We start from the raw sequence: 15,802 nt of genomic DNA, 5'->3' as shown, positions 1-15,802 counted from the left end.
GAAGCAGCTCATTTCTAGAATAATTCCTGAAGTATGTGCCGCCATCATGAAAGCATTAGCGAGCTATGTAAATATTTATTTATCTACAAACGTAGAATATCGCGTCTCCACTGAAATCAGGCAGAAATCCACAAACAAGTCAAATCCTTTGAAGTTACCAACTTTTCGCGGAACAGTGACAAACGCCTGCAAACGTTTTCAAATGTGAGTGACCGACGTATATACCGGATAAACATCGTGTTTGTAAACGATTGCAAATGTGTTTAAACGTTCCTATTGTCAGGTGGATACGCGGCTTAAAAGTTCTACATCTATTGGGTTATTTTGTACTGATGTTTGAATAAAATGATTATTTATATTGTTGAAATATTAGACGAAACCTCACATGCTGTCACGCCTATAATCACACTATTTAACATGTCATATCACTTGTAACCATACAATTCGCCGTTTATATTTTTTGTGTGTCTTGCAAAATGGAAAGTGAGACCTCAACCAGTTCCTCAGATTTTGAAAAAGACTTAGAAAACGTGGCTGTATTTTTAATAGTTGATGATGGAATAAAAAGGAAGTGGGTGCACGAAATAAATAAACAGAGGGAAGAATTAGGAGAATATTACAGATTAGTTAAAGAGCTGAATGAGCACCCAGATCGATATCATATATGTATTTTCGGGTTACCAAAGAAGAACTTGATTTTTTGCACGGACTTGTTAAAGAACATATCAAGAAGCAAAATACCCAATTCCGAAGGGCGATAAGTACTGAAGAGAGATTAGCGGTGTGTTTAAGGTGAGTTCAAGTAAATAAATGCAGTTTCATCATTTGGAAACAATTATTTATTGAAGCATAGTATAGTTTGTCTCAAATGAGGTCATTTCTAAAAGCGTCGGTTGTCGCACTTGTCCTGTTTCCCAGCAGTCTGTGTTTCTTGAGTTTGATAAATGCCCATCATCGTGTTCCAGATAATTTTCTGGTGAAAAAGTTGATTGTACTGTAGACGATGACTGTGTAGAACTCAAAGGTGTAGGAATGACTCTGGGTACAGGGTGATATGATTGCCTTTCGCAGGTTCTTTCTTCGGCTTGAAGTACCGCATTGCTAACCTGTATTTTAACAAATGTTTGTTCAGGTTTAGCCATTTTTTTTTGTCATTTTTGTCATACTCAAAAAAAACTAAATCGATCTCGTCCATATTTTCCAAATAATATTTATTTTGGTCTTTCTTAGCTTCTACCCTTTTTTCTCTATCTTCGTATTTTCTTTTTCTGAGATTGCTATTCTCCTGCATAATTTGAACTACTTCTGCCACAGCATTTTTTTTGCTAACCTGTTTATGTTGTTGTCTTTTTTGTTTAAGTTTTTGTAACGCGTCCCTATTTTCATTCGTATGTATTTGTTCCGAGACTTGTTCTCGATATTGTTCGACATCTGACTCTCCATTATCGTCGTCAATTGTAGGATCATTTTTCGCCAGGATATCATCCGCATCATTAACATCGTTCTCCAGATTGCCGCACGTCCTTGCCGTCAGTATGATAATAAAGAATCATATTTACTCAAGGTATTATTATTATTATTATTGTTATTATTATTATAATTATAAGAAATTTAAATTTTACCTTCGACCTTCAAGGTAAGGCAAAAGAAATGCCATTTGTTGTTCAAACTTCCAGAGGGTAATATTCTTAGTAGCCTGACCACTTTTGGGTGCAAGTCGCCGATTCCTGGCATTGTTATAGCATCTTCTAAGTTTGTCCCACATTTGTTTGGCTTTATCCGCTAAAATAAAAATCACTTTCTTTGTTTCAGGTATCTCGCGACAGGCAATTCATTTAGAAGTATGGGTTTCAGCTATAGACTAGGATTTAGCACAGTTCGAGAAATAGTCATTGAAGTTTGTGATGCCATCTGGAAGAACTTGGGACCCATTGTAATGCCTACGCTAATGACAGAGATATGGAAAAAATCTGCGGCTAGATTTTGTCAAATATGGGATTTTCCGCATTGCATTGCTGCCATAGATGGTAAGCATGTTAATATTCAGTGCCCAATCAATGCTGGCTCTACATATTACAATTACAAAGGGAGTCATTCAATAGTTCTTTTGGTCTTGGTTGATGCCGACTATAAATTTATCGCAATTGACGTTGGATCCTATGGCAGGAATAGCGATGGAGGTATTTTTGAGAAATCAAAAATTGGTAAGAAGCTTCAAAACAGAACATTAGGAGTACCGGGAGATACTCCCCTCGAAGCAAATGTATTACCACAGTCCCATGTTATTCTTGGCGATGAAGCATTTCCACTTAAAACTTATTTGCTTCGTTCGTACAGCAGATTTTATTTGGGGGAAAATGAACCTAATAAGGTATACAATTATAGGTTATCACGGGCTAGGCGCACTGTAGAATACGCCTTCGGAATTTTGGTCTCTCGTTGGAGAGTGTTTCTTAGACACTTCGAAATACAACCAGACTTCGTGGATAAAGTTGTAGTAGCCACATGCTGTCTGCATAATATGTTGAGTACAGAATCAATGGAGCCCGACCTTTCTACTTTACGTTCTCCAAAAGCAGCCCTCCTAAATATTCAAGAAATACGGAGAAATCACGCTAATGCTGCATTCAGAACTCGAGAGGCTTTTAAAGAATATTTTAATTCATCTACTGGTTCGGTGCCTTGGCAAATTGGTATGGTTGGTAAAGGAAGAATTTACAACGAAAATGATTAATTAAGTACCTATTCCAACTACTTATTCCTAACTAAAATAAATAAATGAAAACCTGAGATTACCTGTTATTTTTAATTGTCTGCCTATTTCTTCCCAGGATTCCTGTCGTACTCGCTGATCCCTATATTAGTGCGATGAGTGATTATATAAACAGTATGTTGTTTCACTGTTTCAATTAATATTTCTTCCATATTTTACACTTTATCCGAAAAACACTCCCACAAACCTTTAAGTTGACGTGATGATAGTCTGTTTCCGTCTTTAATAACACCAACCATATAAGTCCTATTCACATATTTCAACTACTTTAGATCCATAATTCCTCGCATGTTTCATTTGATGTGATATTGAACTTCAAACTTTAAAAATTGTTCTTAACATAAAGAGCCAATCCCCCACCCCTGCTTGATGAATCATTCCTAAAGATTTGATAGCCAGGAACATTTATTATTGAGTTTGAGATATTTGGTTTTAACCATGTTCCAGATATTCCGACAACATTATATTCACCCTGAATAATAGCATCCTTAAATTTGGTAAAATGAGGCAAAGGCGACCTGGCATTCAAGAAGCACATTCGAAGATTCTCCATATCTCAAAAACTATACAAGAGGGTGTCAACATACATCATACATCATACGTGGAATCAAACATACATACAGGGTGTTCATTTAAAAACTTCCCACCACGGATTTATCGGAAACCACTGTTTAAAAAAAAACGCCGAAATAGGTCAAAATGTAGCCAAAATCTAAATATACACTTGAAAAAAAATTAAATATTTAAAAAAAAAATATATGTATATAAATATTTATGTTATTAAATGAGCCACTACTGAATATATTTTGTCAAAATAATGAAATCAAAATAATGAAGTTACGAATTACAATGAAACGTATGTGTGAAACCCTAGATTTATAAATAAAAAAAAACCAACTGATATAATTATGGTATTTCTTTCCGCAACAAATTTTGCCTATATAAGAAATTATTTTTAATAATAAGAATTTTTTTTTTGTTTTCAGCACACAAAAAAAAACAAAGGTAATTTTATTTCTAAGTTTGCGGTTTTGGCCTATTCATTATCTTTCATTACATCATCCTCAGATTTAATTGGCAATTTTTTCCTATCAACATTTGCAAAAATATTACCGCCCATTGTCCATACTGCTTTCTTACCAATTTTTTCTTGTGCCAGAAGCATTAGTTGGACAGCGCTTATCTAAAAGGTACCAACAGCCATTTTACAGTTTTGAGTAAATTAAGGTTAAACATTTTAAATCTTTAAAAATCAACAATTTATTATTTGTTACTGTTTTTTATATTTTAGAGAGCAAAATAGTTTTGTTTTTTATTTAATATAAATAAAACTATAATAACATTATCTTTTCTCATTTTGATAGTAAGAAATGGCGCTTGGTTCTTTTTAAATAAAACTCTTATGTCTTCTTAGATCTTTTTTTATTAACAACTCAAGTTTATGCAATAGGTAAAAACAAATAAGTTAAACCCGTTTGCCTCAGATAACAAATTTTAAACTAAAAAAAATAAAAAAAATTAGAAACTTCACTTATTTACTCATTCTCTATCTGATTCTCTACTTCAAAATCGATACTCTCACCAAATCCCTCGACATCATCTTCAAAATCTGCTCCTCTTAATGTTCGATCAAAATATTTTGCATCATTTGGCATTAAAGTTTTAAGTTCAGCTAATTTTTTTTTGATATCTCCTTTCCATTTGGATACAGTTGAAACAGGTTGGAAGCAAAAAAAGTGGATGTAATATTGGAAGGTCTATCCTTAATAGTTTTTTTTATATTAATTTCTTTAAATTGTTCACTCTCTTTGTGAGAATATTTCATAAAAATAGACTGAGGATGGACTTTATCAATCATTATGACTCTAGCTCTAAGCCAGCTAATTTTCTCATTATTAATGTCTGTTTTTCTGTTAGTTATAGATTTTTCAATTTGCAAAGTGCCAAGAAAGTCATCCTTTGTCATTTCACATGTAACAAATTTATTTTTTTTCGAGCAATTCTCCAATACCTGTTTAAACTCATTAAGCGTATACAGACGTATTTGATATTTAAGAGACCTTTCAATTTTCCCAAAATCTATATCGTTGGGAAGGAAGCTGTGATCGGGAATAAGATATTTAAAGTAAATAGTTTTTAAACAAGGGTGAGTTTCTAGTATAGCTTTTAATAGCAAAACAATTTTTATGTTTTGATTTTGTCCACTGCACGAGTCGGACCATAAAATTAACTCCTTTTTTCCTTGAACTAAATAATTATCAATAAATTGTTTTAAGCAAGAACCCACTTCTTGAGCTCCACGACCCGCAATTGCCTCTGTCCAAATAAAGCAATATGGTGTCAATATCGTTTGATCCTGCATGTACCCCTTCGTGGTAAATTTAAAGTTGCCGTTTATAATAAACCAAATTAGTTGGCAACTTGGGTAAGCCCAAAACTTTTTCCATATCGTATGTTACAGCTTCAAGTTTTGCATTATTTTTTGCTCGCTTCAGATCACACTTCATCGCTTCACGTGCTTCGTTTGCGGTAAATCATCATTATTTTTTATTTTAATGTTAAAAGAATCGCATGTATTGCAAGTGTCTTTTACGGGTGGTTTGCGTCGTAGATTAAAGTTTTTGTAGAAAATTGACTTATATGTTGAAAATCCTATCTTATCTTTAGTTTCTTCCTAATAAATAAATAAACTAAACATTTTGCTTAGTGTTAGATCTGTTGCCAAAAACTTTGCTTCTACATCATTATTTCTGCAATAAAGTGAAATGTATGTTAGAAATTTAGCTATTTGATTTATTTGACTTTATTTTCTATTTCTTCAGATATCTTGTTGAAACCACTGATTTTAAAACCTCTTTTATCTTTGACATTTCCTGTTTGGATTTGGTTTAATGCTGTGTTTACTCTTTTTGGAGAAATTCTTAATGTTTGAGTATACATATCTCTGCAAGCCCTTACATTATTTATTTCATAAATCCTGGTATTTTGTCTTCTATTGCTATCTTTATTTCGTTTTCTTTTTATGCTATGAACTTTTATTGTAGCAGCAATAAAAGCTGTTTGAGCATTATAAGATTCAAGGTCCCAGAATTGCTGAAACCATTTTTCTCTAATGGAAAAAGAAACATTTTCAGTACATTTTAATGCACACTTGCACTGAAAATCTATAAATTTTTTGGGCTCTACCGGTTTTCCTGTTAACGTCTTTTAATTTTTTTCTGCTCTTAAAAGTCTGTCCTTGATATTTTATTGGTCTTCCTTTTTTTGGCCGGCCCTTTTGTTCGTTTCGTTTTTCTTCTTCTGGTTCTTCCAGTTCTTGCTCTTATCAGAGTCTACAGAGTCAGATTTTTTTGATTCAGAATCATCAACTTCTTCCGGATCATATTCGCTTCCTGAATCTTCAAAGTTAAGAATTTTTTTTTCTCCATCCTCAAGATCATCAGTGGAAACAGTAAAATTGGGATCTTAAAAGTAATATAAACTACTAAGAGTATTCAATTTATTTATCAAAAAAGGCATACCGGCGTTGTCAGGCACATTATTCTGCTGGATGATGGCTGTTGCGAATTAACATCGAAATTATTATCTACTCCGCTGTTGTTTTGCTAAAATGTTACCCACATTTTTATCATAAAATGCAATAAAAAAACTAAATATCAAAAAATCATAGCAATACTAAAATGTAAATTTAGATACCGGTTATAATTTTGAATACCTACGTATGAAAAAAGCTTTAAATAGAATCTTATTAAAAAAAAATTAAATAGTAAAAATTACTTCAACATACTATTACCGAAGTCACGCAAATTATTTCGTTCGACGGCTGTTAAACCTTCAGGTTGCGTGTCGAAATAAAAGAGTTTTAAAGTGGACTGTATTTTTATTAAATTTACGAAAAGATTAATAAATTAGTCGTAACACCGGCCAGGATGCAACCGCATACTTAACACTACGCTGTCTTTCGTAAAAACTGTTTTTACTCCTTGCCCGACTGCCGAGTGCCGACACAACCTGAGAATCTTAGTTCGGAGAAGCATCAATATCCCGAACAAGGCGCACAATACATGTATATGTATAGTTTATTAACGAATTAGTTGTGTTGGCACGGCGTTCATTATAATACCCAATACATAATTTTAGAAGTAGGCCTAATAAGATTATACATCCCGCCCACCTTGAAAGAATACTTTCAATATATAAAGTATACAGTAGAAGTAAACCAATATAATAAGTATAAATAAAATAATATAATATATGGACTTAATATTAATTGATTATATGCAAATAACGTAAATTAACAATTAAATTCAACTCTATGTCTAATAAACACAGAAAAACGTAAAGTTCATAATTCACCACCATTTTTTGTCCTATTCAGTCTCAATCGGAAGCACGCTAATTTTGGACACAGCTCGCTTAAACACCCCGGTTTTTGTTTTCACGCTCACTACGCGCACAACATTGTCCTTGCCTGGATGAAGTTCACAAACTCTGCCCAACACCCATTATTGTGGAGGAGAATTTTCGTCACGCAGAAGCACCAGCGACCCCATTTGAACTATGGAACTTGCACTGCTTCTCCATTTGGTTCGTGGTTGAAGAGAAGTCAAGTATTCTGTTGACCATCTCTTCCAGAAGTGCTGGACTATTTTTTGAAGACGCTCGTACAAGACCAGTCGGTTTACAGGAATATCTGCCACATCTCGTTGTGGAATGGAGGTTAGCAAGTCGCCAATAAGGAAGTGACTGGGAGTTAAAACGGTAAGATCATTGGGATCATGGGAAAAGGGAGTTATTGGTCTGGAGTTAAGGATTGCCTCTATCTGGCATAATACTGTAGATAAAGACTCAAAACTCAAATAAGCTTCCTTTAACATTCGAACTAAATGAAATTTAGCTGATTTGACTGCGGCCTTTCAAAGACCACCAAATGTGGGCGAACGAGGGGGTATAAAATACCATTTTATGTCATTTTCTACAAAAAATGTGGAAACATCACGATTTTTTAATGTCTCCTGGACAGATTGAAACATCTTTTGTATTTCCACATTAGCCCCGACAAAGTTTTTCCCGTTGTCTGAATATATATCCTTGCATAAACCGCGTCGTGACACAAATCGTTTTAAAGCATTTAAAAAAGAATGTGTTGTCATATCCCCAACTAATTCTATATGAATTGCCCTAGTGACAAAACAAATAAAAATGCAAATATATGCCTTAACAACCTTACGAGATCTTAATTTTCCATCTTTAATCATTATAGGACCGGCGAAGTCACAGCCAACCGTTAAAAATGGTCGTGAAGGTACAAGCCTAGCTTGGGGAAGATCGCCCATAATGGGAACTTTATAAGGTGGTTTTGCCTTAAAACATACAAGACATTGTTTGATCACACGTTTAATTGCACCCTTGCCATGAACTATCCAATATTTATTTCTAATGATAGCCAAGAGTGCTTGGGTAGATGCATGTAAATTACGTTTGTGTTCATATTCTATTAATAGTTTGGTAAAGTTATGATTTGGAGGTAACAATATTGGATGTTTAGCATTAGGTGGAAGAGTAGAATGTCTAATTCTTCCACCTACTCGCAGTAAGCCTGAATTATCCAAAAAAGGATTAAGAGAAATTAGTTTACTTGATTTTTATGATTGTTCATTGTTTAAAGAATTAATATCTGATGCATATTCAGCATACTGCACCATCCGTATTAAAAGGTTCAATGAATTCTCAATAAAATCAGATTGTGTTAAATCGGCATTTTCCTTGTTCTTATTTTTTGGATTAATTCTAAAGATAAATTTAAGGACAGAAGGCATTACTCGTAACAATTTCTGAAAGTTGGAATATTTTTCTAATTCTCTCTTTAAAAATCGTTTGATCAGAAAATAAAGTTTGATTGAGAAATGAAAATTGCATAGCCTTTTTTTTATCAGGAACCTTATCAAAATTTATATTTTGTACTACACTTGGCCAAAAAGACTTAGGTTTTGTTAGAAAATCGGGTCCGTTTCACCATAAAATGCATTCATTTAATTTTTGTGGATTTAAGCTACGTGATAGAACATCGGCGGAGTTTTCATTGGAACCGACATGTCTCCAATTTTGTTTATCGCTAAATTCATGAATTTGAGCAACTCTATTCGCGACAAAGGTCTTCCAGTAGTTTGGTTCACCTGCAATCCATGCTAATGTAATAGTGGAATCACACCAATAATATTTATCTGGAATATCAATGTCAAGAGAATGCTGTATTTTATATATTAGACTTGATAAAAGCAAAGCTCCACAGAGTTCTAATCGTGGCAAAGATACCGTTTTTAGTGGAGCAATGCGCGATTTCGCACATAGCAAATTCGAATGACGCTTTCCGGTAATATCTGTAACTACGATATAAACACATGCGCCGTATGCCGCTTCACTGGCATCACAAAAGCCATGCATTTTAATTAATGAATAATCTGAAATCGTAACTTGTCTAGGTATTTTAATTACATTTAAGTAAGGTAATTGTTCAAAAAATAACTTCCAAAGTATGTAATAGTCTGATGGAATAGTTTCATCCCATCCGACCTTGCACTGCCAAAGCCTTTGCATTATGATTTTAGCGCTCACAGTAACAGGACCGGCTAGACCCATTGGGTCGAATATATTTGCTATTACCGATAAAATTTCGCGTTTGGTTTTCGCTTCACAACTAAGGAAATTAGATGAAAAGCTTAAAGTGTCGCTCTTTGGTTTCCAGAATAATCCGAGTGTTTTACGGTTTTTATCTTCGGATAAGTCATAATTTTCTAGTTGACCTTGATCGCAGTCGTTTAAAACTTACACATTACAATCTTATTAGAGTAAATTTTCTTTAATGGAAAACAAACTTCGTTTAATATTTCCAAAATTTGATTTTTTAACAGAATAGTGTGTTCAATAGAGTCCGTCCCAGTCAATAAATCGTCTACGTAAAATGATGTTAAAATAGCCTTAGAGGCATTTGGATATTTTTTAGAATTCTCAATTGCTGCTTGATTTAGTGATCGGATAGCTAAAAAAGGAGCTGGTGCAGTCCCATATGTTACAGTGTTTAACGTGTAGTGTTTAAGTTCATCATGTGGACTAGGACGCCATACGGTAATTGTCTATCATTTTCGCATATTTGCACTTGACGGTACATTTTTTCAATGTCACCTACAAGCACCACATTATAAAACCGGAAATTCAGAGTAATAGAAAGTAAATCTTTTTGTAAAACAGGACCTGTCATTAATACAACATTTAAAGAAACCCCTGTAGAGCCTTTTGCCGACGCATCAAAAACAACCCGTAACTTTGTTGTTGTGCTGTCAGCTTTAATCACGCCATGATGCGGTAAATAATATGTTAATTCGGAGGTATCTATGTTTTCATCATCAATAAGTGACATATGCCCTAATCGGTCATATTCCGACATAAAATTACAATACTCAGTTTTAAAATTATTATCTTTTTGTAAGCGTCTTTTAAGAGCATAAAATCGCTTTATGGCAATATGTTTCGAATCGCCAAGATCAACAAAATTATTTTTTACCGGCAAACTGACCTGAATACGACCCTGATCTACGCGTTTGTAATTTTCAATAAAATGTTTTTCACAGGCCAATTCTTCCGGTAATAAATCTCTATGATTTAATTCTAAGTTTTCTATAATCCAAAACCGCTCAATTTGTTTATTTAAATCGTTATAAGTCACTAAAAAATTACAAACTTCATAACGCTGTGAATCTCGAATTAAAAGACTCCCGTTATTATTTGTATCAAATATCAAAGTGCCCGTTAATATCCAACCCAATTTAGTGTTGTGTAAGATCGGTTTATTTTGACCCAATTTATGCTGGCCTTTACACATGATATCAAAGAATATATCAACTCCGAGTAAAATATCAACAGGACGCGATAAATTAAAGTCCTTATCGGCAAGTTCAAAATTCTGCGGAATGTAGGCTTGATATATCAAATGAAACTTGCAGTAAGCTTTCAGTGATTTTATTTACAATAAAAAAAGTATCAGATTTCTTATACGTTTCTCGAAGTGACCTAAAGGTAGCGTATACTCTATTCGAGATTTTATTGCAAGCATTATTTAAACCGGCAACAGGAATATTAATTTTTTCTGTTGTTAATTGTAATCGCTGTGCCAATCCGTAAGTCATAAAATTACTTTGCGATCCACTATCAAGAATCGCTCTAACTTCGACCGCGTTGCCGAAAGCATTGATTATTTTAATTATCGCCGTTGCTAGTATAATTTGTTTATTTTCAAAAGAGAAATTATGCATGTTTAAATACGGATTAGAAGACGTTTGAATAAGAGGTTCGATTACTGGTGTATTTTGATTATTTTTGGTTTGAGTAGCCGCAATAACTGTGTCATTTTGGCCTTGGCCCTGAACTGATAATAAAGCCTCAGTTCGTTTATTTAAATTAATGTTTTGATCCTTTACTGGGTTGCCAGAAGAGGTGTCATAAAGTGAATGTAATAACGAATTATGTTTTTTGCCACAATATTTACAACCCGACGAAAGGCATTCATTATTAGCATGAAAAGGTCTTAGACAATTAAAACACAATTTATGTTTTTTAATTTCGGAAAAAAGTTCCCTTGTTTGCATAGAAAATATTTTATCACACCGAAAGTTAAGGTGATTTTTCTTGCAAAAGGCACATGTAATTGTATCAGTTAAAAGGTGGTTTAAATGTTTATTTTCGGGTGTTTTTTCAAATTTGCTTTTAATTTCTACTGTTTCTAAGAAAATACATTTTTTAGTTAGAAATTCAGTAAGTTTTGAAATAGTAGGAAAGTCAATGTTTTCTTTGTTTAATAGATCTTCCCAATCGCGTTTAGTAGCTAAATCTAGTTTTGAGGTTAAAATATAAATGAGAAGTGTGCCCCATGTATCAGTTGGTTGTTTTAAAGCAGTTAAAGCTCTTAAATCTTTATTAAAATTATCTAAAAGAATTCTTAGTTGAGCACGGGATTCAGTTTTTAGTGTAGAACTTTCAAAAATATTTTTTAAATGCGTGTGAACAATCAATCTCTTGTTTTCGTAAAGATTTTTAAGCAAATCCCAAGCTATGCTGTAATTTAATTCCGACATTTCTAATGATTGAATTAGCTGGGCAGCGTCACCCTTGAGGCATGATTTTAAATACCAAAACTTTTGAATATCATTCAGAGATGTGTTGGAGTGAACAAGAGAATTAAAAATGTCATAAAAAGTCATCCACTGTGCGTAAGATCCGTAAAAATCTGTTAGATTTATCGGTGGCAACCTAACAGACGTTTGTAAGTCAATATTTGGATTTATACCCGTGCTGCTTATATTTGCATTATTTGTAACATTGTTTACAGATGTGTTTTGTCTTTTAAGGGAGTCTGAGAGTATTTTTTTAGCCCTTCCCACAATTTTAAAAAACCTAGTTTCAAATTCCTCGCGTTTTGATTCTTGAACCATTCCAGTTATGTATTCTATTTCATCTTGAATATTATTGAATGTTTCAAGACAGAAGCTAATTTGGTTTAATCGTTTTTCAAGCTCTTCGAAATTATCCGAGGATGTGTCAAATCTATCCAAGAAAGTAGTAAATCGCGTTAATTGGGATTTTATTTGTCCCCTTTTTAGTTTATATTTAGCCAAAGTTTCATCGCTAGCCTCATTTTCATTATCCCCATGCATTTTGAACTCTCTTTACTACAGTAAAATACCAGATAGCAATAGGGAAAAAAAGACAATGTAAAGAAAGGAAATGTGACGACTTACCAAGTTGCTTTTGCTTATTTGCTGCGATGCCACTGATGACTTGTACGACCACACTGTTTTAGTTGTCCAGCTGTGTTGCTGAGTTTTGTAGCTGTGTTGCTAAGTTCGCGAGGTTTGCTAGCTGTGTTGCTAGACTTGCGTAAGTTGATGTATCGAAGCGTTAAGGGGTTGCATCCGGAATCGATAAGACCATAATATGTTAAACCTTCAGGTTGCGTGTCGAAATAAAAGAGTTTTAAAGTGGACTGTATTTTTATTAAATTTACGAAAAGATTAATAAATTAGTCGTAACACCGGCCAGGATGCAACCGCATACTTAACACTACGCTGTCTTTCGTAAAAACTGTTTTTACTCCTCGCCCGACTGCCGAGTGCCGACACATCCTGAGAATCTTAGCTCGGAGAAGCATCAATATCCCGAACAAGGCGCACAATACATGTATATGTATAGTTTATTAACGAATTAGTTGTGTTGGCACGGCGTTCATTATAATACCCAATACATAATTTTAGAAGTAGGCCTAATAAGATTATACAACGGCTGTTGCAATTCAATATTGATTATTTTAAAGGTACAGGCACTATCCATGGAGTTCATTGGCTAAAATAATAAAATTGAAAATATCAAATCGTGATTTTTTATAAATTCAGCAAGTTTTATTATTCAAAAATTAATTTATTAAAAAAAAAATAAATTTATTTAAAAAAAATCATACCAAAGCTTTCCCATTGATCATTTGTCTGGACGGCTGTTGTTGTACAACATTATCCATTTCTGTACTGTTTGACTGAAATTAAAAAGAAACTCTATTTATTTAAAAAGATCCAAGCGACAATCTGAAAAAATATAAGACCCATGTGCTTGTAATATTAAAAATAATACTATTTACATCATAAAGTATAAAAGTAGTGTTTTAAATTGATATTTAATTTAGTATTTTACATTAAAAAAAAACTATAACCCTAAAAATAAGTGAATATTAAAATAATAATACATACCGGCACAACCTTCGCATGATTACCGAATTCACAATCTGCCTGCTTTAATGCCATATTCAATATTAAAGCACTTCTCCGACTCATTTTTAAGACTTTAACTACAAAAATATAATTAGAAAAACTTTTAAACAGAGTAACCGCAAACAACAAGCAGTTTCGTATTAAAAACAATAACACGTGAAACACGTCACTCAAAATAGAACATGTTTGTCAAAATGAATCCAACCGACTTGGATTTGTTTAGAAATAAGCAGATTTCTGCAATGCCCAGCAAGATAGTTGGTAGCCTTTACCAAAAGAGGTCTGTCGCATCAAATTGGCGTTTGAAACTTTTTAGATAAATAAGTTTTGACATTTTACGTCCGTTGGTATACTTAACTCAAAAATGGCAATTTGGCGCTTTCTACCTTTTAGATAAGCGCTGTCCAGTTCATATCGTATTCATATATAAATGTCATAATTTTTAAATTTTAATAAATCTTAAGTGAAAATGGGGCTTATATTTTATGATGACGTAGGAAAGGCATGTAAGATAGTCAATTCTCTTCTGTAAAACTTAATAAAAGCAATATTTTGCTAATATGTTATTATAAAAATTTTCTGTTTTTTATTGTCTGTAAAAATCTGTTTGTGTAATATGATCAAAGGTGCTGGCTACCAATCAACTGGCTTTCGTAGCTCGTTAATGTTGTCTTTACAGTTGTTGTCATATGATGCAAGAAGTAGTGGAGCACTTTTATATTCATTACAAAAAAAATGTTCTAAGCGATATTAACCCATTTAAACATTTTGAGATATTTATTATTCTTAAAATTATAATACTTATACACTGTATGAGTATTTTTGTTGTCATTAAGTGATTTAAAATGTAATTATTAAGGGTTTCTTATTAAGCTAATTAGATTTAGGCGACGCAGTTAGATATTTTTAAATTAATTTTAAGTGCACTATAGAACTACATGTCGAGTATTTGCTTAATCATGCTCTCAGTTTACAGGTAAAGGTACATATATATATTTGGCATTTATTATCTGATATATAAAAATGTAATTTCTTAGATAAGCACTATTTGATTGTTAAACGCACCAGACAATCTTTATATTTAGATAATGAGGCATTCGAAATGTTTGGAAAGTACATTATGAAGTTGGCAATAATTTATATAAGAAAGGATGTTTAAAAATGCTTAAAATAAATATAAAGTTATTACATCATTTGGTTATTTTTATGATTTTAATGTAAGTTTTAAACTGAAATACATTAGAAAATAATTGTATTCAAATTACGAGATATTTGAAATTATAGAGAAGTTTCTCTTTAAAATATATTTAAAAAAGTGTATGTATTTAAAAAACAAATAAAAAAATTACACAAATTGAATTTAAAATTAATACACTAGAAAGGTTAGGTAAGTTACTTGCTTTAAAGTAAAATACCTATATTGATTTTATGTTAAAACGTTTCGAAAATATTTCTTAGAAACCATCTTCAGGGGTCCAGTACATACTTAACCTATAAACTCTGAATAAATTAACAAAAATAGACTCACCTGTCAACACGATAAAATAGAACCTAAAATTTCCAACGAACAGATGCATTTTTTGTACTTTAATTGATCCCAAATCATAACACACCAAACCACACAAATGAATTACTTAAATTATTACGTTTATTTGTCCACGAAATAATTATCATGAATATCATCAGCTTATCATATTGTTAGGTTTTCGAAATATAGTCGATAAACAATTGATTTTGGAAGAATCCGATTAAATATTATCTAATACATCGGTTGTCAGCTGGCGTATTACATGTTTGATTGAAAAAATGAAATAAAATTATATAATGAATATTACGATTTTTAAATTCCAAAAAAATGAGCCATGTCTCAAAGAAACTTTAATATCCTAGAATAAAATTTAAAATACTTGAAAAATCTGGATGAAATAAACCATGGTTTCATCTGCCTTAAAAAAACTATATTTTTAGAATAAAATTTAATATTATTTGATTAAATAAATATACGTTTATTTGCCATTATAAAAATATGTAGAAATTACATCAACATAAAAGGACAATAAAACGGGTACTCACATAAGCTGCACTAATTTGTCAATTGCGAAATTCTTGATAAGTCACATTCGGTAAAACAGTCCCATTAAGGAATAGGACACTTTTCAATATTGTAGCCACATTTGAGCGTTTTTTATCAAGTCTTTGACATTTCAAGAGTTATTCT

The 15,802-nt window shown here is 32.5% G+C and overlaps 2 protein-coding genes across 4 annotated transcripts in view; one reads left to right on the top strand and one right to left on the bottom strand.

Annotated features, from left to right (window-relative positions):
- LOC126739047 (facilitated trehalose transporter Tret1-like) overlaps window positions 1-15,269 on the bottom strand; it is a 47,673-nt gene extending 32,404 nt beyond the window's left edge. The window contains exons 1-4 of one of the 2 annotated variants that reach the window (XM_050444567.1): window positions 15,113-15,269; window positions 13,564-13,661; window positions 13,281-13,352; window positions 12,259-13,165 (exon numbers count right to left, since the gene is read on the bottom strand). In XM_050444567.1, the coding sequence (XP_050300524.1) occupies window positions 13,052-13,165; window positions 13,281-13,352; window positions 13,564-13,661; window positions 15,113-15,161 (333 nt within the window). In that variant the 5' untranslated portion in view covers window positions 15,162-15,269 and the 3' untranslated portion in view covers window positions 12,259-13,051. Of the gene's footprint in view, window positions 1-12,258; window positions 13,166-13,280; window positions 13,353-13,563; window positions 13,662-15,112 lie in introns of those variants that run through there. The other variant, XM_050444566.1, reaches the window with a different exon arrangement.
- Window positions 412-2,790, top strand: LOC126739051 (putative nuclease HARBI1). Of its 2 annotated transcripts, none has more exons than XM_050444570.1 (2): window positions 412-792; window positions 1,813-2,790. In XM_050444570.1, the coding sequence occupies exons 1-2, from the start codon at window positions 665-667 to the stop codon at window positions 2,732-2,734; spliced, it is 1,050 nt and encodes a 349-aa protein (XP_050300527.1). In that variant the 5' UTR covers window positions 412-664; the 3' UTR covers window positions 2,735-2,790. The 2 variants fall into 2 exon arrangements, with proteins under 2 accessions (XP_050300527.1, XP_050300528.1); XM_050444571.1 differs by lacking the exon at window positions 412-792 and adding an exon at window positions 1,531-1,564.
- Window positions 15,270-15,802: the final 533 nt, after the last annotated feature.

Source organism: Anthonomus grandis, chromosome 8 (assembly GCF_022605725.1).
Source record: "Anthonomus grandis grandis chromosome 8, icAntGran1.3, whole genome shotgun sequence".
Taxonomy (NCBI): domain Eukaryota; kingdom Metazoa; phylum Arthropoda; class Insecta; order Coleoptera; family Curculionidae; genus Anthonomus; species Anthonomus grandis.
The sequence above is the reverse complement of the archived record's forward strand: the minus strand, read 5'-3'. Positions and strand labels throughout refer to the sequence as shown.

Excerpts from the sequence above, each read along its gene's own strand:
- LOC126739051 (XM_050444570.1), top strand. The coding sequence starts at position 665 with ATGTATTTTCGGGTTACCAAAGAAGAACTTGATTTTTTGCACGGACTT. Across the intron at positions 793-1,812 it reads AGATTAGCGGTGTGTTTAAG|GTATCTCGCGACAGGCAATT; the intron begins GTGAGTTCAAGT and ends TCTTTGTTTCAG.